The sequence below is a fragment of the Doryrhamphus excisus genome, chromosome 11 (genome assembly GCF_030265055.1).
Source record: "Doryrhamphus excisus isolate RoL2022-K1 chromosome 11, RoL_Dexc_1.0, whole genome shotgun sequence".
Classification (NCBI taxonomy): Eukaryota; Metazoa; Chordata; class Actinopteri; order Syngnathiformes; family Syngnathidae; genus Doryrhamphus; species Doryrhamphus excisus.
In genome coordinates, this window is record NC_080476.1 from 10,159,470 (window position 1) to 10,185,780 (window position 26,311).

The following is a 26,311-nucleotide window of genomic DNA, read 5'->3' on the forward strand; positions in this document are numbered from 1 at the left end:
CGTTCGTTGCACGGGGATGTCTGACGTCACACTAACGACAAAATGATGGCTTCGCGACGTCACCTGTCTATCAAAGTACTACCTTTTTTTGCTAGCTTTGTTGACTTGTGAATAGTTCATTAAATGACTAAATCGTGTATGTTGTACCAGACTCCCACTGTACATTTTAACAGGACCCCATCTTGATGTGTTGAATGAACCTGCTACCATGCTAGCATGCTAGCATCACAGCAACGTTGATGGTATGTTTTAGTTATGTACGTTTTTTCCTGAAAAACAGAAGTAAACAAGAGCCACTTTGATATTTTGTAAACCAACACGTATAGATATGCTAAGAAGTTATATATACTGCTGTTTTCTTAACTTTTTTAAAAATATTCTAGCAATATTATGACATCATTCCCATAATTTTCTAACTTTTTATCCAACCTAATTTACAAGTCATAAAATAACATACTTTTTCTTGAATATTTCAATAATATTTTTAGGAAATAGGCACCGCTGGTGCTCCTCTGACCTCACCTGCCTGAAGAGGACTACTCACTGTCGCACACACTTTGTCAGAAGCAGCACTGGTGTCATGGAGCTCAGAAGCCGGATGTGAGGGCGCCGCATGGACCAACTTCAGTCAGGCCAGGTCTAAACCCGCACGTTGGACACCCTATATTTGAATGACTAGAGGAAATAAATTCAGTCCTTCACATTCTGAAGACCCCTTTAATAACAGAGACATACTGTCTTAGAAAATTGAAACATGTTTAATAAATAAAAAGTGATGTAATATACACCATTATGAATGGACAGTTCTACAAGCATACCAAGACATTTGGAAATACAAAAAAAAACATTGTGTTGAAAGAAAAACATATAAAAAAGCATGAGAAAAATGTGTACAGACTGGAGTAGTAGCATGAGGTGTAGTAGTTATTCGATTTCCGGATGAACTGGTTTGCATTTTGAGGTACTGAGTTGTCTATGCCTGCAACTGACAAAACATTGGACGGCAAAAAAGGAAGACCAAACTATGGTTGCTCTTGTTCCACTTATTGCATTTGGTTATTTGGAACAAAGAAATTAGTTTCACCAAACTTCAGCTTCTAGACTTTAGGGACTTGATAAGTTGAGGCATCGAATTGGAGATTTTTCACGTCAACAAAAAAAGTAAAAGCTATGTAATTTGAAATATTGGACCACACTGAAAAGCTGAAATATGACAAGATTATGGTAGCAAAGTGAGTACACTCACATATCTAGAAATACAGTATGTTATTACAATATATATATCTTCTCATGGGACAACACAGGTTTTATATACCATTTATATATACCGTACCTACTTTACACAGTGGATGCATGCATATTCATGATTTGCACACATTTTTGGGGAGTCTATATTAATTCCCCCAAATATTAAGGATCTACTGTACACCAATTCCTCATCTACCACGGCCAATTGCTTCCAGAACCGACCTTACAACTGAATAATTTCGTAGTTACAGCAAAGAAAACCTGTTTGTTATTTTTTTCTATATGACTTTTATTTATTAGAGACCTCTAGACATGAAATAACACCCCTATAGTGGGGCTAAAATATTCTTTTTTTTTTTAAATGGCACTGAGCGCAAGCTTGTTACGGCAGCCCCATGTCTTCTGACACGTTCTTAATTTTTAATAGTGCTTGTATTATTACCTTTTTTTTATTTTTTTGTGCCATACCGACCCCTTAAGCAAGTCTGCAGCTATGGAAGTTCATTTTGTTATGTTTGTAGCTTGCCGCTTCCTCCATTGTTTACACTCTTTGAGCACTTCCTTGCTACGCCGAGAACCCCGCATAGATATGGAGGAGAGGCCGCATCGCAAAAGTGAAGAGTAAAAACGACTCCAACAGACTCCTCCAGTTCTGTTCCCATAGTGAACACTACATGACTTAAACCTCATCTGCCTGTAAAAGATAATTCACGACATTTTAGTACTGCCTTGTGTACATTTACTTGTATTTACCGTATTTTTACTCACTAAACATTGAATTCATTTTACATTACATTTTATTTAAGAGTGTTTGCTTTTTATCATGCAATCGATCGATAAAGTCTGTCTAATGTCTGTGTGTGGAGTTGTGTTGGTAGACAGTAAATGTACAAGTTGTACACTGACTACTTTACATTTTTACTTTACGTTTCCCTCGTGTTGTCCCATGAAAAGCTATAGTAAAATATTTGCAGATACGTGAGGGGAATATTCACTTTTGGAGGAAAATGATAAGTGCACAATGAAATAGTCAATGTTTTGGCACAGGAAAACTATAATCAGTATAAGCACTTCCTGAAAAGGAAGTACACATACTGAAGTCACAAAATTACTTCTTTCTGTCATAACTTTCTCTTTTTTTGGTCTTTTCAGTATGGCCACAAATATGGAAGGAAAAGATGGCTGGTAAGAATTCATTTTTAACCCACAAGAATCAATTTGGACTTCAAATAAAATGATGGGGAGTGTGTGTAACACAGAGTAGTAAGAGTTGAACTGTAACATCTGACACCCCATTAAAGCATCACATTTGTTAAGTGGCTTCAAAAACAAAAAAAAAAAAAAAAAACTTTTGGAAATGAGCTAGCTTACCTGACACATGGCCATTTTTGGAAGCCTGGGATACTCACATGACTACACTTAGGGCAGGGGTGTCCAAAGTGTGGAACGGGGGGCCATTTGGGGTCTCCTGTTGATGTTTTTTTTTTTTTTTTAAATAGCACATTGCTAAAATTCAATTTACTCATGAGAAAACTTAAAAAATAAAAAATGTTAAAAAAATCAGCAGTCATTTTTTGTAAAAGTCAAACTTTTTACAGAAAAACGTCACATTCTAACAAAGAAAAAAGTTAAAAATTTATGAGATTGATTTTGTAATATTACAAGGAAAATAATATAATTTTAGTAGAATAGAGTTGAAATATTAACAAAAAAATATGTAATATTACTATTATAGTTGGTAATATTATAAAAACAAAACAAAAATATTATGGAATAATGTAAAAACATGATGCAAATAAAGTCATATTACAGGAAGATAAAAATTGAAAAAAAGCTGAGATTTATGAAAGTAAAGTGGCAAATTTACGAGAAAAAAAGGCCAACGGTCAAAGGTCAAAAGGTACGACAGGGTATTAAAAACTGAGATTTTGAGAAAAAACTTTTTTGTGGCCTGTAAGAACGTTGAAATATTTGAAAAAAAAAAACATCAGCAAAAATAGGACAAAAAAGCCAAGACCGAAGTTGATATTAACAATACTCTTTTTCACCTTTATCAAGCTTAGCAGTTTTTTCTTAAAATATTCTTACAATATATTCACGTGTTGCTTTTAAGAATATGAACATGGCCCTTGTATCCTTCCGTTTTTCAGTGTAGAAAAAGTTTGGACACCCCTGACTTAGGAGCTTCATGCACGTTCTTAGCACTAAACTGAAAATGTTAGTTATGGCTTCTTATGGGTTAAAAGAGTGCCGATTATTTTCATTAGATGAAATTGTCTAAAATCAAATCCTAGTACATGACTTTTGCAGGGGGCTGTCTCCATCTAGTGGTGAATTTTGGAGAGGCAAGAGCCGACAGATGATAAAAGGTGGCACATCACATTCTATTTGCAGTCAGCCTCATCAAAGCACCGCGTTGACATGAAAATAAACAAGTAGACCATATTCCCCAGCAAATCATCATGAGGATGAGTTCAAATATTTGCCTCTGGATTTTAGCCATGTCCCTGAAACAGCAAATACCACACACACACACATTCAGATCCTACAGTACAACACACATGTCGCTACATTGTGTCTGAAGCAAGGAAATGATGAATAAAAAAAAGCACCACAGCTGTTTAGAAATAGCACCAGTTTTCAGAATGTACAGGTATACGATGTGTTTTTTTTTTGGCAATGAACTGACATTTGTCAGTGTGCATGATTCCTGTTAGAAGCTGCTGAAAAGCTCCACCAAGCGAGTCTGGAGAACATCAGGAAACATAACACATGCTTGTGCTTCAACAGAAAGCAGAAGGAAAATAATGAAAAAAAAAAAAATCAAAAACTCAGTACAGTGGATCTCCGATATTCCCAGGGTTTGCATTCCAACATGTCTTCTTTTGACACTTTGATCAAGCCTGGGTTGTAAACCAACAGGGGTTCATCAACCCCAATGCCTACTGACCTCACTCACGGTGCAACCACAAATACGTAACACATGTGTTGAAACACAATATGAAAATACACTAATACACATGCAATTTATATGACTTTATAACTCACAAGACATGCTGGGAAGCCCCCTCCAGCATGCCTTGCGGGTTGCACATTGGTATAAAATAGTAGTTTATCTGTGTGGTAAAGTTACATGGTGTGATCCACGTGAGTGAGACAGGCAATTGGTTTGATGACGTCCCGAGTCTCGAAATTTTGAGCCGCATGAAATGCAAATTTGCAGGGTGGCAAAAATGCTGAATTGTGAATACGTGGGGAGCCACTGTACATGTGGTAAATACATGGAAAACCGTATTGTCAGGTGTACAACGCCGGGAGCACCATAGTATCATCATTCTTTTAGCGTCATTCATTTTTAAACCTTAACTATCCTCCATACGATAAATAAAGACCACGGCTCACAATCATACGTGTTATATTTGCTATTCAAAGCAGGCGTCGCTATAAAAATAGTTTGCTATGTCCTTTCGTCGTGTAACAGACAGTGAGGGATACAGTACAGTCAAATGTATCGTAGTGCACCATACTCTGGTTAAGATAGATTCTTCTCTACTGCACTGCTACCATATAAAGCACAGATGGATAGAAAAATAAATATAGACTTAGACATTCTTTAGAACACAAACTGTCCTTAAATATGGCATGGCAATATTAAGAGCTCAAACGCTTGGGATCACTTGCTAATTTTTGGTTTGGTTTCCTAAAAAAACAACCAATATTTGTCACAAACGTGGCAAATTTCATTCCTCTAGTAAAGATTAGGGATGTCAAATGATTAAAAATGTTTATCAAATTAAATATGTGACTATTAGGGCCACATTGAACTAGAATAATCTGAAATTAAACATTAAATAAAGTCATAATTTAGGCAAAAAAAAGTCGGTATATTACGATAATAAAGTAGTGAATTTATGAGATTGAAGTTGTAAATTTTGGAGAAAAAAGTAGGAATATCATGACAATAAGTCATACCTTTAGGAGAAAAAAGTTGTAATATGAAAAGAAAGTCTTAATTTATGAGATAATTCACAAGAATAAAGTTGTGAATTTAGGACAAAAAAAGTTGTAATATGAGAGTAAAGTCGTAAATTTATGAGAAAAAAAATCAATTTAGGAGGAAAAAAGTAAAAATATTGTGGAAATTAAGTTGTAAATTTATGACATTAAAGTAAATTTTGGAGAAAAGAGTTGCAATATTACAAAAAAAGTAGTACATTTAGGAGGAAAAAAAGTCCAATTATTGTGAAAATTAAGTTGTAAATTTCAGAGAAAAGAGTTGCAATATTACACAAAAAGTTGTACATTTAGGAGGAAAAAAGAAGTAATATAATGAGAATAAAGTCATAAATTGAAGAGAAAAAAAGTCATGAATTTAGGAAGACAAGTCCAAATATTTTGAAAATAAACTTGTAAATCAGTGACATTAAAGTTGTACATTTAGGAGAAAAAAGTTCCAATATTACAAAAAAAGTAAATTTAGGAGGAAAAAAAATATTGTGAAAATTAAGTTGTAAATTGATGACATTAAACTTGTAAATTTTTTAGAAAAATGTATGTAAATTTAGGAGGAAAAAAGCCATGATATTATGAGAATAAAGTCGTAAATTTAAGAAAAAAAGTCATACATTTAGGAGGAAAAAAGTTGTGGTATTACAAAAATAAAGTTGTAAATTCACAAGAATAAAGTTGTGAATTTGGGAGAAAAAAAAGTTGTAATATTATGACAATAAAGTCGTAAATTCCTAAAGTCGTAAGTTAAAAACTGGCCAAAATCAATCTGATTCTTTGTTTCAAATCATCTCCCGCCTCTTAGCTTTTTTTCGTTATTTCACTACTTTTCACGTTGGCGTGTTGTCTTTACGTTATTGGTTGTGTCCTCGCATCTTGGGGTGACGCCTCACAAAATAACGTGGACATAAAACCAAAAAATTGCAAATGATCCCAATATTTTGAGCGGTAGTACATATATATGGGATTATTTGTTTCTGTGTGGGTGGGGGCGAGCTCTTTGACTCACCTCCATATTTGGAGGCGTCCTTCACTCACATTTTTGACATGGATCTGTTACATAACGTCATAATGTGTCACTGACCCTACACTACTCGGTCTTCAATATGTGCATTATACTCTGTTGTACAAAAAATAGCTAAGACAAGGTATGCTGACTTAAGACATTATATACAAAGTCATAATAATAATAATCCATATTATTATTATTAGTATATACAAAGTGTCTTCCCTTCCTTATACACTCAAGATTTGGACACGGTTGACACGTAGTAATATACATACAGTACTTTTCCTTCGTGTTACTTCATCAACACGCTGACGTAAAAGTAACTGCCGAAGAAACAAAATCAGCTATGTCTCAAGTTTACGACAACCGTAAAGTATTTGAGTACATGATAGTATCTGCTGCTGTATTTTTATGTTTTTTTTTCCACTTCTGCTTGTTCTGTCTAATCTACTCAAATGACAATCTATCGTTGTACCAAATCGTAATCGGGGTGTAACGCTACGACATAATCACGGTTCGGTACATGCTGTACTTTGGTTTTAAAGTAATGGAAAAGTGTAGTTTTTGTTCATGTCGTTATTGTTTTCCAGTCACAAGTAAATCTAGCTAATTACTACTACAAACGTGAAAACCTTCCAACAGACTCCTCCAGTTCCGTTCTCACAGTGAACGCTACAGGACTTCAGTCATACAGGTACCTCACCTGTTTGTAAAAGATTATTAATTATCATAAAACATTATTGTTCTGTAGCGTCTGCCCCCCCCACCCTTGTATGAAGTGTACATTTACTTGTATTTACAGTACTTTAGGTTTACATTTGATTTGTAAATATGCAAATCGAGTGTTTTTCTTCCGCAACTGAGGCACTGAAACCAAGCAATTTCTCTTGTGGATCAATAAGTCCAATTCTTTGTACCGAACCATAAAGAAAAAAAAAATCAGATTAGGAACACATGTACCGTTAGTACCGACCTTAGTAGGTCGTGTTGTCAGGTTTAAGAGAAAATGTATTTTACAACGGTATGTTTACTCCCAAATCATGAACATTATATATTAAGCAGGAGAGACATAGTGTATGTTTTACTTGTACAAGCGTATACTAGCACCAGGTTTTCTACTTTCCTACTTTTCTAACGTCCTTGAAGTGTCTAAATGTGTCCAGCCAGCGTCGGATGAAACCAAAGCCGGACGCTATTCTCCACAGATCTGGAGTCCTTAGTGATAATACAGTACTGAGATTTTCAAAGTCTGTGTTTGTTCAAACATAGAGAGCCTAACTTCTAAACCATACAGCTGACTCTAATGTCATTTCAACATTTGTGGTGTGTGTGTTTGATTCCTACGTGGAGCTGCTCTACTCAATAATATTTTCACAGTAATTCAACTCTAGTCTAGGTTTACATTGTTTGTAACGTACTGAACACAAGCTAGACTGCAACAGACGAATACAGCACTGAAATTACTTTTACCCAACTACACTGTAGGAGGGAGCCGCCGCCCACCCCACCCCTCCCGCAAAGTGACGGCACCATGCGTTTATAACTTGTCTTAGCAGGCAAATGTGTGGCTATTAAAGCTTTGTCTTGTTAAGTTTTTTTTTTTAATTAGGGATGGTCCGATCCGATACTCTGGATCAATATCAGTAGTTCTGATTTTTCATTTAACTTGAATGGTGCACAACATGGCGTGAACAGTAGCTAGCACAGCTACCCACAGTGTGGGTTAATTAGCCTAACGTAAGCTATGTAACTGAGGAGCACATTGAGTGTGAAATGCAGTAATCCCTCGTTTATCACTGTGAATTTGTTCCATACATGACCAAAGAAGTAGCATTCCTGATTAAAAAATTTAATATTTTTGTAGTTAGAGCATAAAAAAATGTTTATGACCTACTAAAATTTTTTTAACACTCTTAGAGCCCTCTCGCCTTGAAATAACACCCCTACAGTCACCATTAATTTATTCATTTTCTACCGCTTATCCTCAAACGAGGGCCGCAGGGGTGCTGGAGCCTATCCCAGCTGTCTTGCTTGCTGGGCAAGAGGCGGGGTACACCATGGACTGGTGGCCAGCCAATCACAGGGCACATATAGACAAACAACCATTCACACTCACATTCATACCTATGGACAATTTGGAGTCGCCAATTAACCTAGCATGTTTTTTGGAATGTGGGAGGAAACCGGAGTACTTGGAGAACATGCAAACTCCACACAGAAATGGCCGAGGGTGGAATTGAACTCGGGTCTCTGAGCTGTGTGGCCTGCGCGCTAACCACTCAACACCATTCAGCCACATTTCCTTATTTAAAAAAAATCTAATATTTTTGTACTTAGAGCATAAAAAAAATGTTTACGACCAATAATTTTTTTTTTAACACTATTAGAGCCCTCGCGACCTGAAATAACACCCCTATAGTCACCATTACACTCATATTACATACTAAAGTCTAAACATACTAAAAGAAAATAAGTCATTTGACACATAAATAAGATCCGGGTGGCACGGACAGGAAGTGACATCGGGGGTTCAGGGTTGAGTTTTAGCTTTCATTTCATTTTAAGACTCACATTGTAACTTTTGTCCAAAATTTCACATTTCTCAGTCAAGGTCTGGTGACCAATCAAAAATGCTCTTAATCGCTATGTGCATTTCATGCCTAATAAAAACCAACAGCAACAGTACCGCATCACTCCAGTCTTGCTGTTGGTGTATTATTAATATTCGTTGCACCATTTGAACATGGTATTTTTTTATATGTTTATGTTAAGCAAAGTACATGCACACACATGTATTACAGTCATGTTGCAGTATCGGTATCGGCCATCCCTAAGTTGTAACTTCTTAACTTTCATATCAAATGCATGAAAGTTGCCAGTGTTCTTTCTTTGTATCATTTTTCTGCTGCAATTTTACGTATCTTATGAGGAGAAATATGTCGAGTATTTTTAGTTATCAGGTCATCCAACGAAGAATGTTAATCATAAAAGTAAAAAAGGGATTATATTTTCTATTGTTATATTTTAAACATGCATACCATGGACTGATTTCATTGAATCTGCAACGTTTTTTTTGTAAAATCTAAAATATTGCTTGTTATTATATGTATATTTTATGAGGTCATCTAAAAGTTGTGTATTCAGAAACTAAATGTTGTTAAAGAGATAAAATATATTTTTAATATACATATATTTGTTTTTGTTGACTATATTTTAGTCTATAAAATATGTGGGCTACCTTTTGTTTTGTGTATAAGTATATGGGAGAACTGCATTGATTTGGCATACACGGTAAAAATATGTATGCTTTGCTTCCAGTCTTGTATGTAAAACAATATTTCCATATCCTGTGAGTGATGCGGTCGTTCGTCCAACAATGTACTACACGTTACTACAAACCTCTGTCATGTCGGCGACACAAAGCGTACGCGGTTAGCAGAGAAACGTTCAATACAAAGTCCTGTTTTTCTTAATCAATACCAGTGGGAAGGTTTGATTGCATACTTTGCGTGCTCAGCAAGCATCGCAAACGAGCGGCTTACGTTCAAACGTCCTTGAAATCTGCCTGGATGGAAGAGGTGGCCCTTCTTTCTTTTGCAGTGTGATGCTAAGTCCAGCTACAATGCCAACAAAGCACTTTCATGCATATTTACCATTGGGAGTATTTGAAATGATGAATAGAATTGCTATTATGAGGTAAACGAGTTGACTCTTAGCTGAGTGCTAGCAGCAGCTTTGCAGTGTAGAGAGTGGCCGACAGCAGCTCCTGTGTGAATGGTCAACTGAACTGGTCGACTGAAGTGCATCAGGAGTATGTCCTAAACCACAGTAGTACTCTACACTGGTCTGTTGGTGTCAGTCGTGTTACATTAACGAGACAATGCCAACCAGGAAGTACGTTGTCAATGCTAAGGCGAGTCTATCTTGTCTTAACGTGCGTCTAAGATGGCGTTATTTTGTATGCCGTCTACTGTATTGGGTAATACGAGCGTAAAGGTGACTATAGGGGTGTTATTTCATGTCTAGAGGGCTCTAATAATGGTATTTAAATGGTTATAAACAGATTTTCTATGCTCTAACCACAAAATTATTTCATTTATGAATATTCAATCCTACTTTGCGGAAATACACTTATTGCAGTCGGGTCTGGAACCGATAAAACTTAAATTATTATTATGATATTTTGATTATTAGTATGAAGTTTTGATTATTAGTATGAAGTTTTGATAATTGTACTATGTATGCACTTTTGGGACTTCCTGTATATTTGCCAGTCAATATTAAGTAGATTCTACATGTCTGCAAAATGTAATTTCAATCCATTGGGAAGTATTTAATCATAAACAAAGGCACTTAAAATGTAAACTATAAGTACGGAAAAACGTATTGCAGTCGTGTGGATTTGTTGGAAAACCTTATGACTACATTATCTGACGATCCGGGGCTCGAACCAAGCGGCATTGACTACATAATTAGACAAATAAGAATATTAGTTTGTTGGCGTTGCAGCTGGGGTCGAATCGTCACTGCTAATCACACAAGAAGACAATCAATAATCGTGAAAAATCATCGAATATTTCTATAAAAAAATAAAAGAGGACTAGGGATGTATTACTAAGGTGAATACGTCTTATTAAGAAACCGAGCACCTTGTTTTATCAAAACTTAAGAGAGAATAAAAGTACTTTTACAGTGTAAAGCCAGCCTCGGTTCATTCCGAATGGAAAACCCTGTCATGCAGATCAATCTAATATCATAAATATCACGTCATCAATCGAAGTCTCGGTTATGGCACTTCATTTTTCTCCGGTTTAGTCCCAAAGCGTTCATTCCACGTATTTGTTGTTAAAGGACGGCTGTTCTTAGTCTCAGTACGGAGACCGCATACAAAAGTGTCAAATACATTCACAGAAAAACATCTCAGCAGATTTAAAGTGAAGTGAAGCAGGCATTCAAAGAAAACCGTTTACCCTTGATTCTTCCTAAAATGTGGAAAAGTTCCGTAATTATGGCACAAAATCCTGGCATCCATTGTGTAGTGTCGCTTTGGAGCTGTTTTTGCCTTAAGAGTAGATTATTCCGGTTAGGATCTTGAGCCCTCTATAGTACCTAAGCAGCAGAACCGAAACTAAAAACACGACTAAGTACTAAGTACTACACTACTTTTTAGGGTGCCGGACTCTCTTGATGCAGGAGTGCAAGAGTGGAATGTTTTCTGTACTGGAGTAAATGGTTTTGATTATAATAATAATAATAATAATAATAACTAGAGAAGGCAATTTCTGTAGCGTGAATGCAAACTGAAACGCTCTATGAAAATTGCAGAATTGTGGTTAAAGTGGGAATGTTTGGGATACGGAACATTTCTGGCCCGAATGTTTTGATACTGGAATGGTTAAGAAATGTGGGAATTTGGAGGATAATAAGGGAAATAGATATCACGGATGAGCTGGATGAGTTGAATGTTTTGGTGTTGGAATGTTGTGAATTGGTTATGACATGTGGAAGTAGTACGTCATTCTTAAAGGGGACCTATTATGCTCATTTTCAGTTGTGGACTCCTATAGAGCAGCTACACACAATAACCTCGCACAGAAAGCTTTCAAGAGCTTCCAGATTCTGCACCTCTGTTGAATTTATTCCACCACCGGCACACCCACTCGGCTGTGATTGGTCAGACTCACAAGCGCTCCCGAGGACTTCCAGATTTACTGAGTGGTGGCAATCTGCAGCCCATTTAAGGACGTCAGATCGCATTAACGTCACAAAAACTCTCTGAAACCGAGCGTTTTCAGCCATCACGATTTTCTTTCAGGGCTCGCTTCCAAATGCGCAAACGTCATTATCTAAAACTATGATAGTTTAACACGAGAATACGACATTCTAACAACATTTACGGGTCAGAAAAGTAGCAATAGGTCCCCTTTAAGGTCAAGGTTTAAGGTGAAAATGTGGTATTTTAAGCAAAGGGAGAATTTTGAAATAGTTAAGAACTTGGAAAATATTGTCCATTCATTTTCAGTATGGGTTTTGACGCGGAAAATGTAGCATTACATATATATATTTTTTTAGGCAGATGCTTCAATACCTCGAAACTGAACAGTCTGATGTTGGAATAAAAATAAATAGAAGACATCTGGTGTAGAAAAACATGCGCCTCAGTGACCTTCTACATTCAAAAAATAATAATAATAATAATGTGATTGGAGCCTATAGCGAACAGGCTTAGATATTTGAGCATCGATTCCACAGGCCAGCGTTCAGACACATGGACAACTTGATGTTGAGTCAAATTGGGAAGATTATCGTGACCTGATTTCATTCTTTTTACCTTCATCTGTCCCGGTTCCAAACGAGCCCCTTGTGGTTGACCTTACAGGTTGCGCCAAACCTAAATGCTAAAAGAGTGCTCCTCCCCTTCAAGCAGCAAATAAATTGCAAAGAGAAGCCGATTTTGTCGAGCCGCATCCTACATGACCTTAAACCCTTGCGGACTTTCATAGGAAGGTGGCGTGGTCTAGTTCTACATTGTCCATACAAGCCAAAATTGCCCTCTGGTCTTCCCGGAGAGGGCGGCGGTACAGTAGAGCAGAAAAGCGAGTGTATGGGTCATGAAAGAGGAGCCGTTTCTTCTTCCTGTGGAGGTAGAGAGCTTCTTCGGGCTGTAATACCTGAGAGGTGTGGGCCTGCTGGGTCTGAGAGGTGGAGACACCTGAAGGAGGCATAATAAACAGGTTACAGACGCAAAAAGGCACAAATTCCGTGTTTACAGTGGAATCTGTTTAAGATGACCCCTATTACTTATTATATCAACCATTTTGGGTAATGTGTGTGTTAATGACCGCACAGTGGGTTGAGTGGTTAGTGCACAGACCTCACAGCTAGGAGACCCGAGTTCAATTCCACCCATCTCTGTGTGGAGTTTGCATGTTCTCCCCGTGCATGCGTGGGTTTTCTCCGGGTACTCTGGTTTCCTCCCACATTCCAAAAACATGCTAGGTTAATTGGCGACTCCAAATTGTCCATTGGTATGAATGTGAGTGTGAATGGTTGTTTGTCTATATGTGCCCTGTGATTGGCTGGCCACCAGTCCCCGAAGACAGTTGGGATACGTCAGAATAAGAGGTAGAAAATGAATGAACGAATGAATGAATTATTGTTTTATATTAATATATTTATTAATTGATATTAATATATTAATTTATATTAATAGTCCAAAAATTATGATACCATATCATGATATAGTAAAAGAAATATTGCATCTCGTTCACTCTGAAGTTGTGGAATTGCCGTTTGTGACATGTATTTTCTTGCAGGCCATTCATACTGTCTGTCAAACATTTGCAGCATTTCTTGAAATGAATTCTTTATTTTTAGACTATAAGCCACTGGTTAATTGGCGACTCCAAATTGTCCATAGGTATGAATGTGCGGGTGAATGGTTGTTTGTCTATATGTGCCCTGTGATTGGCTGGCGACCAGGTGCTCGAAGACAGCTGGGATAGGCTCCAGCAACTTGCGCGACGCTTGTGAGGATAAGCGGTAGAAAATGAATTAATGTAAATGTGACGATAGGGCTGTTAGTCTATGTCTGGAGGGCTCTAATCATGTCAAAAGTTTTTCACTTATCACGTTGGAACCAATTAACTGCGATAAATGAGGGATTAATGCGTTACACATACTTTTTAATCACGATGGCCCTGGATTTCATGAGTTGGTCCACGTAGACGGGTTCTCGGACAAAAAACGGGGCCAACTTAAACAAGTTCCACCGTCAAAGGAAATGAACTACTCATCAAGCACACCTGCTTTCCTCCTAGTCTTGGAATTATTGTTATTCATCGTCATCTTCTTTGCTTTTCTAATGCGTTGGTATCGCAGAGCGTCAATCCTCTCAGACCCCGAAAGGACACTCGGCGCCCCTCGACGTTTTCTACACAAGGAGGAGAAAGAAGGAACAAGAGGTAACTTCACGCAAACAAACACAAGACATTTTCTGGGGCATAAAGTCATTATATTGTGTACTATCTCAGCCCAGCTTTATCCAAGCAAGTTATGCAACATTTGATGATCTCTTTAAATAACACTACGTCCTTTGAAATTGTAAACATTATTTGGGACAATGTGTTTTGTTTTGTTTTTTGTTTTTTTGCTCAAATTGATCCAAAACTAGAGAAAGCTAAAACAGAAAAGGAAAGACTTGCAGTGTTAATTTCAGAGCTATATTCACCAAACACGACGAGAATAAATTGCACTTAAGATGTTGCAATTGCAAACCTATTTGAAATGAATCTTATTTACTCTGAAAATAACAGGCTGCCGCTTGCATTCAAAGACCTCAAGATCTTCCGGGAGGCACTTATGGCAGCCCACAGACTTCTGCCACACACACACACACACAATGTATACTCCTCAAAGCACAGAAAACAATTAGCGTTACAGTGGGCTCATCTTCCCACTGCGGCTGCAGAGAGAAAGCAAGGATTATTAGAGGAGGAGAGAAAACTCACAGCTGAGCAACAAAGCATTATCAATATGTATTCATAGACATGGAAACTGTCTACAATGGGCTTCACCATGCTGACAGGGGGAGAGATGGCTGGGGGGGAGGGGGAATGACTACGCGGGAACAGTCACATAATGAAAAATAAGCCAAAGGAAAGCGAAGCACTAGGACAACAAATGTAACAATTAATTAGTATGTGTATATATAATGTAGAGAATTTTTTTTTTTTTGGAAAACGGAGGAGCAATATTTAGCAATGGCATGCATGGCAGTTTGCACATGGAACATAACTTTAAAGGGGAATACATTCTGTTGACTTGACTTGAGCTTAAGAGTCAGCCCTGCTGTGCTGCAAGACCTTGCAAACCCATAGCAAAATATTTGGTTCAGTCGGGTAAACAAGGTGCATCATGTGTGATCTCTGATCACACAACGAAAAGGAACTGTTTGATTTGGGTTGCGTTCCGATGCATTCAAGGGTGAAGGGCAATGTATCCAATTGGAATATTATAAGAAATGTGGGTCTTGTTTTCCCATAAACAGATATACTATATATATATTTTTAGTTTTAAAGTTAAGTCTGTATTTATTCATTCATTCATTTTCTACCGCTTATCCTCACGAGGATTGCAGGGGGTGCTGGGCACATATAGACAAACAACCATTCACACTCACATTCATACCTATGGACAATTTGGAGTCGCTAATTAACCTAGCATGTTTTTGGAATGTGGGAGGAAACCGGAGTACCCGGAGAAAACCCACACATGCACGGGGAGAACATGCAAACCAGTCTCCTAGCTGTGAGGTCTGCGCGCTAACCACTAGACCGCCGTGCAGACCAGTAATAAAATTATTTTTCATATTTAAAAAATTTAATAAAAATATGTAAACTAATAGAAATCAAAATACATCTAAATTAATATTTTAAGTATTTTTTTAAATTATTATATACGTAATGTCAGTGTTTTTTTGTACATTTATTTTTGGCAATATTTATTAATGAATTCATTAATTTTCTACCGCTTATCCTCACGAGGGTTGCGGGGGTGCTGGAGCCTATCCCAGCTGTCTTCTACGCTAATTGACTGAAAAAAGAATTGTTACCGTCCGAATACCGTATTTTCCGGACTATAAGTCACACTTTTTTTCCTAGGTTGGCTGTTCCTGCCACTTATACTCCAGAGCGACTTATAAATGAAAAAAGTGTTTATGTTACATAAACACTGGACACCTTTTGTGTTCATGTTTATTTTTTGTGTAGCTGAATAACCATTGTGTTAGCATATCTTACACCTACTCAGCCTGTTCTCTATTCTTTTATTGTTAGAACTTGCCTTCCAAGAGGATGTAATGTCTGTTTTGGTCAAGTAGTTTGTAAAAGAAATTACCCGCAAAAAATTCGACTACTCCAGTACGACTTATGTATTTTTTTTCTACCTAATTATGCATTTTTGGCATTTGACCCATACTCCGACTTATAGTCTAGAAAATACGGTATATACATTCAGAATAGTTTTTACATCCGCCATGGTAGAAATAATCAAAACGAGCCTGGAAAAAACTCTGATAAATTGCATTAAAAACACACAAAGGAAGTTATGAGACAAGTAAACATGTCGTAGCACAAATGATTAGGGAGAACACCAACAGAGGGAGGGGATTGGTGTCCGTTGTGCGGCTCGGTGGCCATTTTTGATTTAAAGAATTATAAATGAGATATTGTATACACTAATAGATATTGCTTTTTCACCAACATTGGACAGCGTTTAGTTGGCAAAATAAACCAAAGTAGCCCCTGCATCTTTTATGTACTCTTTCCGTATGCGGCCTTGTACTGAAGTTTTTTTTTTTTGGTGTGTAAACAGTCCCTGAGGAGGTTTAAAGCACAACTTATCTCAATTAGTCACGGTATCCTACCACATAATTGCGGACTCAGGTGAGAGTAAATAAATGAAGAAGTTCCCAGACAGGTTATCACCCAAGTGTTGACTTATTCTGCGCTTCGGAATAAATCGGTGGACTTGTAATCAGCGAGCGGGAGTGTACTTTCTTCCCTCACAAAAAGTAATGCTCTTACACGCATCACCTAGGGATGTCCGATAATATCAGTCGACCAATATTGGCATAATAACAAGATAAGGCATCTTCCTTTGATATGTTTCCTTCATGATTATGTCCAATTAATAATTCCCTCATTAATCAGTGCAGAGTTTCAAACCTTTTACACTTTGTTCTAATGAAGTGCTTGAAAACATCGGAAATTAAGTTAGTGAAACTTACCTATGTTCTACTGCTGATTACTACAGAAAGGAAAAAGCTAGAAACAAACATTTTTTTTCTAATGAGATGAGAGTGTAATATTTGTTTTGGTATATACCATTTCTATATAACCCAAGAACACAATATTCTGTGTGCCTTCAAAAATCAGACAAAATCATCAAAAAGGGTTGATACCGAGATGGACGGATTTCGGAAAATGGCTGGCTGAGTTAATAATTTGTGGTTTTATTCCATCCATGACTTTTCTATGCTGCTTATCCTCACTAGGGTTGCGGGTATACCGGAGCCTATCAAAGCTGTCGAGAGGCGGGTTACGCCCTGGAATGGTCGCCAGCCAATGGCAGAGCACATATGGATAAACATTCACATTTTAGAGTCACCAATGAAGCTAACATGCAGGTTTTTGGAAAGTGGGAGGAGAAAACCCACGCCCAAGCGGAGAATCGAACCCAGGTCTCCTGTTGTGGCCAACATGCTAACCACTCGAGCACCGTGCAGCCTAGTGTTTTATTATTTTTTGTTTCATTTTCACATACTTTATATACTTTTTGTCCGCTGTTTTTTTCTGTTGTTGTATATTTGCTTGGCTACCATGCTACCTCATATAGCTAAGGGGCAAACAACCATTCACACTCACATTCATACCTATGGACAATTTGGAGTCTCCAATTAACCTAGCATGTTTTTGGAATGTGGGAGGAAACCTGGTGAAAACCCACGCATGCACAGGGAGAACATGAAAACTCCACACAGAGATGGCACAGAGGGTGGGATTGAACTCGCCTCTCCTAGTTGTGAGATCTGCGCGCTAACCACTTGACTGCCGTGCAGCCCGTGACTTAAAATAACTATTAAATTAGATTTTTTTTTTAATTAAATGTCTTGTATTCTTTATGCCAGTCCGGTCCGAAGTCAGCTGGGATAGGCTCCAGCATACCCCCGCCACCCGAAAGACGATAAGCAGCATAGAAAACAGACTGATGGATGGTATTCTTTATGCAATGATATGAAATACATGCCATTTTAAAATGACCAGCCACATTAGGAACATAGTAATAAATGAACAATGCTAAGTATTGGTCGTGGTATTATTTAGAGGAAGAGAAGAAAAAAAAAAAACAAAGAACAAAATGAAAGTACTGCTGACAAAATTGAACAAAGACTCATTGTCTTGTATTCCCCTTTAAAGGACGAGGTGATCAAAAAAGCCCCACCTGCTAACCCCCCCCTTTCAGACATGGATCCAACCCTTACCTATTGCGGTGTAGAGGACCTGGTCACAACAACGCTGCCCAGATAGCTGAGATCAATCAAAAACAAAGCACGTAAGAGACTCCAGGAGCTAATAAAAAAACCACCATACTGCCCCTAACTGATAATGATGAAGACATTGCGGGACATGAGAAGCAGACAGGCCCTGTGACACACTTTGCCCAACAACCTTCCCTTGCTAGTCAGACCCGAGGTTGTTGTGAGGCAATTAAAAAGGGATTGCTGGGAAAAAGCATTACAGAAAACGGAAGGAAAAGTAGGTTGGGAAAGGATCTGAAAGGGTGGAAGGGGAGAACCGGTAATGAAGTCAGGTTACTGAGGCCGTGGATGGGCCGCAGGGCCTGCCCAGATGAATTTCTTCTTCAAGCATCCGTCTGCATGACACAGGCATCCTTAAACGCTCGGATCTAGATATAACAATGGATATTTATGCGGGGATTGGATTGGATGAATAGTAAGGAATTCCTCCTGTTCATTGGAAGCAAGGTAATGAATGTATGATCCAAATGGGGAAAAGGATCGAAAGATGATGTCTGCTCGACTTTTAAGAAATCATGCAGTCTAATGGCAAAAATATTGTTTATTGTCAATCACTATGTTTATATGCACACAATATTTCTGTAGCAACCACAGTGAATATTAAAGCTTAAACACTTTTTTTTGCCCAATTCCGAATCAAGATCACTATATTTATAGCAGTTTATAGCAAATGTCTGACATTTGATCAAGTTTAGCATGGATGGAAGCTACGGAGCGCCATGGCAACACGTATTTGCAGAGGCACGGAAACGAGCACCGTGCCAGAACCTTCTCTATCATGCGGTTTTCTTCGGTTAATTAAAAGAGGCCCGACTTATACTAAACTTTTCTTTGCCCGCCAGTGCTGGCTAACTTCACCCAAACTCTGTGGTTTGCCAAAATGGTCCAGTCCAGGCTTAATTCCTCTAGAGAAGAAGCAGAAAACAAAGATCTATACCAGTGATTCCCAAAGTGTGGGCACTGCAGATGGGCCATGAGAGGTCATTAAAAAGATTTTTTTTTAAATTATTTAAAAAAAAAATTTTTAATTGTTATTTTTATTGAAAAATATTTATTGCACAATAAAAAAAATATTTATAGGCCTAAGTAATAACTTAATTGAGTGTTATTGACCTGTCACAATACTGTTTATGATTGGAACATAGTTCTATGGTAATCATGCCAGTCTTGAATACAGTTATGAAAAGTATGAGAATGAATTCTGTCTTGTGTGTACACCACAGATTAAAAGTTTGGCCTTCCTTTATCTCCCTGCTTTCATTCATTCATTCATTTTCTACCGCTTATCCTCACGAGGGTCGCGGGGGTGCTGGAGCCTATCCCAGCTGTCTTCGGGCGAGAGGCGGGGTACACCCTGGACTGGTGGCCAGCCAATCACAGGGCACATATAGACAAACAACCATTCACACTCACATTCATACCTATGGACAATTTGGAGTCGCCAATTAACCTAGCATGTTTTTGGAATGTGGGAAGAAACCGGAGTACCTGGAGAAAAAAACGGAGAGAACATGCAAACTCCACACAGAGATGGCCGAGGGTGGGATTGGACCCGGGTCTCCTAGCTGTGAGTTCTGCACGCTAAACCACTGGACCACCGTGCAGCCCTTTCCTGCTTTCATTTCAATCCTGAATCTTAATAATAATAATAAGTTAAGTGCTGGCGGCACGGCGGTCGAGTGGTTAGCGCGCAGACCTCACAGCTAGGAGAGCAGGGTTTAATTCCACCCTCGGCCATCTCTGTGTGGAGTTTGCATGTTCTCCCCGTGCATGCGTGGGTTTTCTCCGGGTACTCCGGTTTCCTCCCACATTCCAAAAACATGCTAGGTTAATTGGCGACTCCAAATTGTCCATAGGTATGAATGTGAGTGTGAATGGTTGTTTGTCTATATGTGCCCTGTGATTGGCTGGCCACCAGCGACCCTCGTGAGGAAAAAGCGGTAGAAAATGAATGAATGAATGAATGAAAGTTAAGTGCTCTGAGAACGCAGTATTTCGTCTATGTAGTGTTTATAGGACAAAGGTGGACATTTTTTTAGATTTTCAAGTGGGCCCTGAGTTGGTAAAGTTTGGGAACCCCTGGTCTATACTATCTCGCAGCTGCAGAAAGAGCAGAAAGGAGGCACAAACTAGCAAAAAAAGGAAGAACTGACAGCGTGGGAAAGGGAATTGCTGACTAGAAGACATTACTTTGATTATTTTGATCCTTATGAACATAAATTAATGAGGAACGTCCAAGTGACATGTTGGTGGAAAAGTTAACGATAATGATAAAGTTAACAACACTACAATACGTTGACATAAACTGACTGATTTTTACAGAAATTGCCTCTTTGGTTCTCAAATTTGACGGTGACAAAAGCGGTAGGAATAACAGGAAGGAAGAGCTGCCGTGTTGGGAATGTGCTGATTAACTTGTCAATTCAACCTCTGGCGCTATATTGTGTGCATGTAAACGCAGTCACTGATAGACTTTGGTTTCTAAAGGTCTGAAGCGTAATCTGTGGAGCGAATGCAAAGTATGGATATTATCATTAGTTATTTTTCATGAACCAACATGAATTTTGTCAATATATTTTGAAACAGTGCTTCACAGATTTTGTTGGAATGGCACCAATTCAACTCAAATTAAAGTAAGCATTGATTGAAAATAGATTTTTGATTTAAGAAAAAAAAAAGTTTACTCCAATGTCTTGATGTAAAATTAAGTAAAAAGGAAAACAAAGCACTGTAAAATGTTACTTCAAGTCGATGGATATTGCACACTGCGTTTGGAACCAAAGTGAAGCCATATCAAAGCATTATGGGCTGGGCGGATGAATCCAATGAAATCCCTACCTACACGACTAATACACCTACCCTGAAGCCGACAACTGGGGTGGAGAAGGCTCAGTCGATGGAAGGATCTCCTCCTCAGTCCTCCTTGGAGATGGCACCTGCCCAAATATGCTTCTGCTGCTCTCCATGGGGGGTGACGGGGACTGGGAAGCCGGATAGCTGGTTGCGGACGAAGCAAAGGCCATGTGGGAACGATAGCTAGGACTGGCTCTTCTGCTAGCCTGGCCTAGTGCAGGTGAGGAAGAAGGGGAAGATCTTCTTGAGAAGGTGGCTGTGGAAGGAGGTAGGAGGGTAATCTCAGACATCTCTGGGGGTATGGGAGCTTGAACAATGTTTGGACGTGGCCGGGGACGGACGACAATCTCGGGGGATCCCTCATGGGAACTAAAGGGGCTCTGGGTGAGAGGTGAAAGTCGAGAGGGCTGGAGAACCACCTGATGCACACCGGGATCCATCCTACGAACCTGTCTGGGGCTAAAACGGGGGGTGGATTCGAACCATCGGGTATCTAGGCTACTGAACGTGCTTGGGCCAATGTGGGCCATCGGATCGGTGTAAGGCAAAAGCGGAACACCCATACTGCGGCTCGTATGTCTTAGCTGCCCTAAATGAGCCTCTTGCATAGCAAAACGCCTGGCTGGGGAGCCGTGAGGCTTGGCCTTGCTGGGAGACTTGCTTGCGTGACTCTGCGGACCTTCTAGTGACAAAACGGACGGATAGGTAGGCATCGGGAGGGAGGAGGGTTGAAAAGCGCTAAGGGGGAGAACATGAGGCGGCGGCGGCGGCGGATACGGAGAGTCGTGGCGGAGATGCAGAGAGGGCTGGGGCGGAAAAATGAATTGGGGCCCCTCCACAGTTGAAAAGGTAAAATCCATTCCCCGCCAAAATTCCGGTGAATGGGAAGACGAAGTGAGCGTCAGAGGGTAAGGGTAACCGGAGACGGCGTATTGTGTGAAATCAGCGTCTGCCATTTCTTCTGGAATCATAGGGTAACCAAACGGACCTTCGGTGAGGTAGGGAGGGGAGGACATGACGGAGCTAAGGGGACTGGTATCAGTCATGTAAAAAGGAGGAGGAGGATCATGGTCCCCGGGGGGGCCTAGGTAGCCATAGAAAGCCCTGTGATGGAGAGAGCCTCGAATCTGCCCTGTGGCCTGAAGTCGACTGCTCTCCATGATGGTCATACCTTCAAACGGCCTCTGGAAACGAGGGCTGTAGGCTGGAGGCTGGAGGTAGGATTCGTGACTGGAGATGGGTGAAATCTGGTGAGGCCGAAGGGGGGCCATGACCGGCGGAAGAGGCCTAAGATCGTCGTTCTCTTCGTCGGATTGCCGAAATTCAGGATATAGATCCGATTCTTCCACAAATGGAAAGCCCTCGATTCTTCGGGGCTTGACAGACAATTCTGCGTCAGTGGGATCGATGACGAAGCGTCCGTCTGGACCGCGACTGATGAGTTCAATGGGTGTCGTTGCTTCAGCTTCAAGCTTCGAGATGAACTTCTTGCTGGTTATTGCTCTTTTGGTCTTCTTGTACAGAGACTCCTCCTTCTTCCCGGGACTTGGAGGTGGTTTCTTCCCACGTTGGGTATGACTGTCCTCGGATGATTCTGCTAGGGAGGAGGCTTTGGAGCGAATGCTTTCTGGGCTCGCCTTCCCTGAGGACGGCCTGTGGAGATAAACACCCATGACATGCACTCAGTCTCCACAAAGCAACACGACAGAATTGGAAGGGACGGCGTAGCGACTATGCAGTTGCGTAACTCACACTTAGCTTTGTAAAGAGGGCCAATTGGGACTTCTCTTGGATACTTTGTATTCCCTATTCACTGAAATTCACCAACAAAATCAAATATCCAATTTCTAATGAACCAAATCCAGTCGATGGGGCCTCATCGACTTTATGTTAGATTTCATTTTTGTGTTGATTTTGCTGCGGTTTTAAAGTATAAAGGTGTAATTGTAACAAAAAATAAATGCTCACAGCTTCCAGTGAGTTGTGTGTGTTGTGTAGTGTGTACTTACGGCGATGCCATACTTTTTCTGCAGTGGGTTATGGAAAGAGGGGGATCTAGAAAAAGAAACATAAATACAGGGTGTCCCACAAGTCTGGATGTATACAGCATATACTATAACAACATACATATATATTGTATAAAAAGCCATAGCATTTCAGTATGTGGAATCAAACTATGGAAAAATTTAAATTTAATATTGAAATTTATAATTGCAAAAATTACAATTACAGTAATTGAAATTTTAATTAATTTTAATTGTAATTTTTGCAGTTACAATTACAGTAATTCTAATTTTTGCAGTTACAATTACAGTAATTCTAATTTTTGCAGTTACAATGACAATTACAGTAATTGTATTTTTTACAATTACAATTAATTAAAATTACAATTACAGTAATTGAAATTTTAATTAATTTTAATTGTAATTTTTGCAGTTACAATTAGTTATTCTAATTTTTGCAGTTACAATTACAGTAATTCTAATTTTTGCAGTTACAATGACAGTAATTGTAATTTTTACAATTGCAATTAATTAAAAATGACAATTACAGTAATTGTAATTTTTACAATTGCAATTAAAATGACAATTACAGTAATTGTAATTTTTACAATTTAATTTTTACAATTACAATTAAAATGACAATTACAGTAATTGTAATTTTTACAATTATAATTAAAATGACAATTACAGTAATTACTAATTACTACAATTACAATTAAAATGACAATTACAGTAATTACTAATTACTACTTGGTAATTTTAATTGTAATTTTGATACGTCAAGTCGCATGGCTCACAAACAAGTTACCTTCCAGGTTCCACTGTATTGTGTACAGCATATGACGTCGTTTCACCTCACCTTTTTTTCTTTTTAGCTTCCGCCGCCGCTGCTTATTGACAAAGCAGGCTGCCATTGTACTGAAAAGAACAGCTGCAGCCAAGAAGCAGATTGTGGCCACAATACCAGCCACGACTGGTCGTGCCAACCCTGATTCCTCAACCAACTCTGGAGGTGGAAAGAAGTCTGCGGGGGTAAGAACAAAAAGTCACATTTATTTTGAATCTTTGAAAATTGCTGATGGGTCAGATGACCGATCAAAAATGCTATTAAAAGCCAGTCGAAGTTTGCATAACTTGAGTCATGTTGTGAAGGACTCAAGTGGGCACAGTTGGAACATTGTGTTTTTTTAAGATTCCATGACCCAGAAACAATCCAAAACAATAGTTACCTGTACTGGACACCCCTACTATGTTGCTGGGCTCACTGATCATCTCATCCATGACAGCCATGACACGGAACTCATACCAGGCTTCCTAACAGAAGAAGTTTATTGTAACAGACAGAAAAATCACGAGGATGGGTCATGATGTCAAAGGAGTTGGGAGCACAGTTATCATTAAAAGAATTAATAATAATACATTTTATTTGTATAGCGCTTTTCAGAGTACTCAAAGACGCTAAAAAAAGAATTGAGTAAAAACAGTAAACGATGCATTAAAATACAATATCCAAACATTCATTCAGAGCCAAAACAAGGCTAAAAGCTAAAGGCTAAAATGTGGGTTTTGAGTTGTTTTTTGAAGGTGGGAAGGTCGGGGCAAGCACGGAGGGTGGGGGCAGCGATGGAGAAGGCTCTGTCTCTCCAGGTTCGGAGCTTGGTCTTACAATTAGTAACGCCCTTTGCTGACCTCCCCCTCCTCAAGATGATACACGTTTGTGATGTTACCTGGATGAGGTCACGAGCGAGCATCTCCGTTTCGCCGGAGGGGATGTTGTCATCCAGAACCTCCCATCGTTCCCCTAAGCGAAACTCCATGATATAACGCTGGATCGGTGCTGTGTGATTGGCGGGTGGGATCCAGGTGAGCAGGACTCCCTGCTGCGTGCGATTGGCTGTGAGGCACCGTGGTGGGGTTAGCAGCACCAGTGGTTCAGGGGTACTAATGGGAAATACTGGAAGAGCGCATTAGGATTACAAAATTGCGTGGGAAAGAATCCACTCAATACTCCGTGAGAGGTTCGAGCAGCATGGCAGGAATAAATCACTAAATGAACTATGGAGTGACTGGGTGTGATAAAGATTTTATATTACGTGTATTTTCTCAGACTGGGGGCATATTTGACAACTATTATATAAAGTGTTACATAAACTTTCTCTGAAACAGACATGTCCGACTGAAGCCTGGGGGCTTTTCACTGTTAAAAACATTTGTTATGAAGAATTGTTGGGAATTTTGTGCTCTATACCGTAAAATATATACCGTACGATCGCTGTAAGCACTTGGTTTAACAAGTCGCCAATTAACCTAACCCGGAGAAAACCCACGGATGCAAACTTCCAAGCAGAGATTCGAACCCCATTCGAACCACATACTAAATACAGGTCTGGATATATACAGCATATACTACTGTATAAAAAGCCATAGCATTTCAGTATGTGGAATCAAACTATGGAATGGATTGAGTAAGGACCTCAAACAATGCACAACGATGAGCCAATTCAAGAAACAATACAAGCAGTTGATGTTTGCTAAATACAAGGATGAAGAGTCTTGAACCAATCATGATGTGCTATATATATATATATATATATATATATATATGTATATATATATATATATCATTATATTGACAGTTACTATGGTACACATTATGTCATTGTATGGTCATATCACCTCGTACTTTGGTACGTGACAAACAATAAAAATAAATAAAAAAATCAAAAATACATAAAAAATACAATAATAATAATAAATAAAACTTAAATTGTATTAGGAAGGCAGGAAGTGAACAAATGTAACAGTTACTGATTGTAAAAGTACTTTTAAAATTTAGTAGTTTATATCAGAGGAATCGCTTAATTACGCAGATCGCTGTAAACCAGGGGTCTCAAACACGCGGCCCGCTAGTTTAGGGCCCCTAGTTTGCAAGTTAGCATGTGTCTCAAGACCCTGCAGTTGCGCAATATGTTGTAAATAAAAATGGCTATTAATAGTTATCCTCCCTATCCGTGTGGAAGTGGTAAGTTTTTGGCTATTTAAGTTTAAAGGAAATAACTTGAAGGCTACCGTTTAGGTTGCTAGCTCTCT

At 38.8% G+C, this 26,311-nt stretch overlaps 1 protein-coding gene and 1 long non-coding RNA gene across 8 annotated transcripts in view; one reads left to right on the top strand and one right to left on the bottom strand.

The window, feature by feature from the left end:
- Nucleotides 1-13: 13 nt before the first annotated feature.
- On the top strand, nucleotides 14-2,804 carry LOC131138009 (uncharacterized). Of its 2 annotated transcripts, XR_009132022.1 has the most exons (4): nucleotides 14-75; nucleotides 151-242; nucleotides 489-637; nucleotides 2,401-2,804. It is a non-coding gene; the product is annotated as an uncharacterized LOC131138009 (long non-coding RNA). The 2 variants fall into 2 exon arrangements; XR_009132021.1 differs by having other exon boundaries at nucleotides 489-2,804.
- Nucleotides 2,805-3,621: 817 nt separating this feature from the next.
- The window catches only part of LOC131138007 (protein turtle homolog B-like), a 54,401-nt gene continuing 31,711 nt past the window's right edge, over nucleotides 3,622-26,311 (bottom strand). For 5 of the 6 annotated variants that reach the window (XM_058086537.1, XM_058086540.1, XM_058086536.1 and 2 more), the window contains 7 exons: nucleotides 24,949-25,175; nucleotides 24,451-24,535; nucleotides 24,081-24,245; nucleotides 23,228-23,273; nucleotides 21,225-22,871; nucleotides 14,071-14,198; nucleotides 3,622-12,977 (listed from right to left, as the gene is read on the bottom strand). In XM_058086537.1, the coding sequence (XP_057942520.1) occupies nucleotides 12,763-12,977; nucleotides 14,071-14,198; nucleotides 21,225-22,871; nucleotides 23,228-23,273; nucleotides 24,081-24,245; nucleotides 24,451-24,535; nucleotides 24,949-25,175 (2,513 nt within the window). In that variant the 3' untranslated portion in view covers nucleotides 3,622-12,762. Of the gene's footprint in view, nucleotides 12,978-14,069; nucleotides 14,199-18,308; nucleotides 18,355-21,224; nucleotides 22,872-23,227; nucleotides 23,274-24,080; nucleotides 24,246-24,450; nucleotides 24,536-24,948; nucleotides 25,176-26,311 lie in introns of those variants that run through there. The other variant, XM_058086541.1, reaches the window with a different exon arrangement.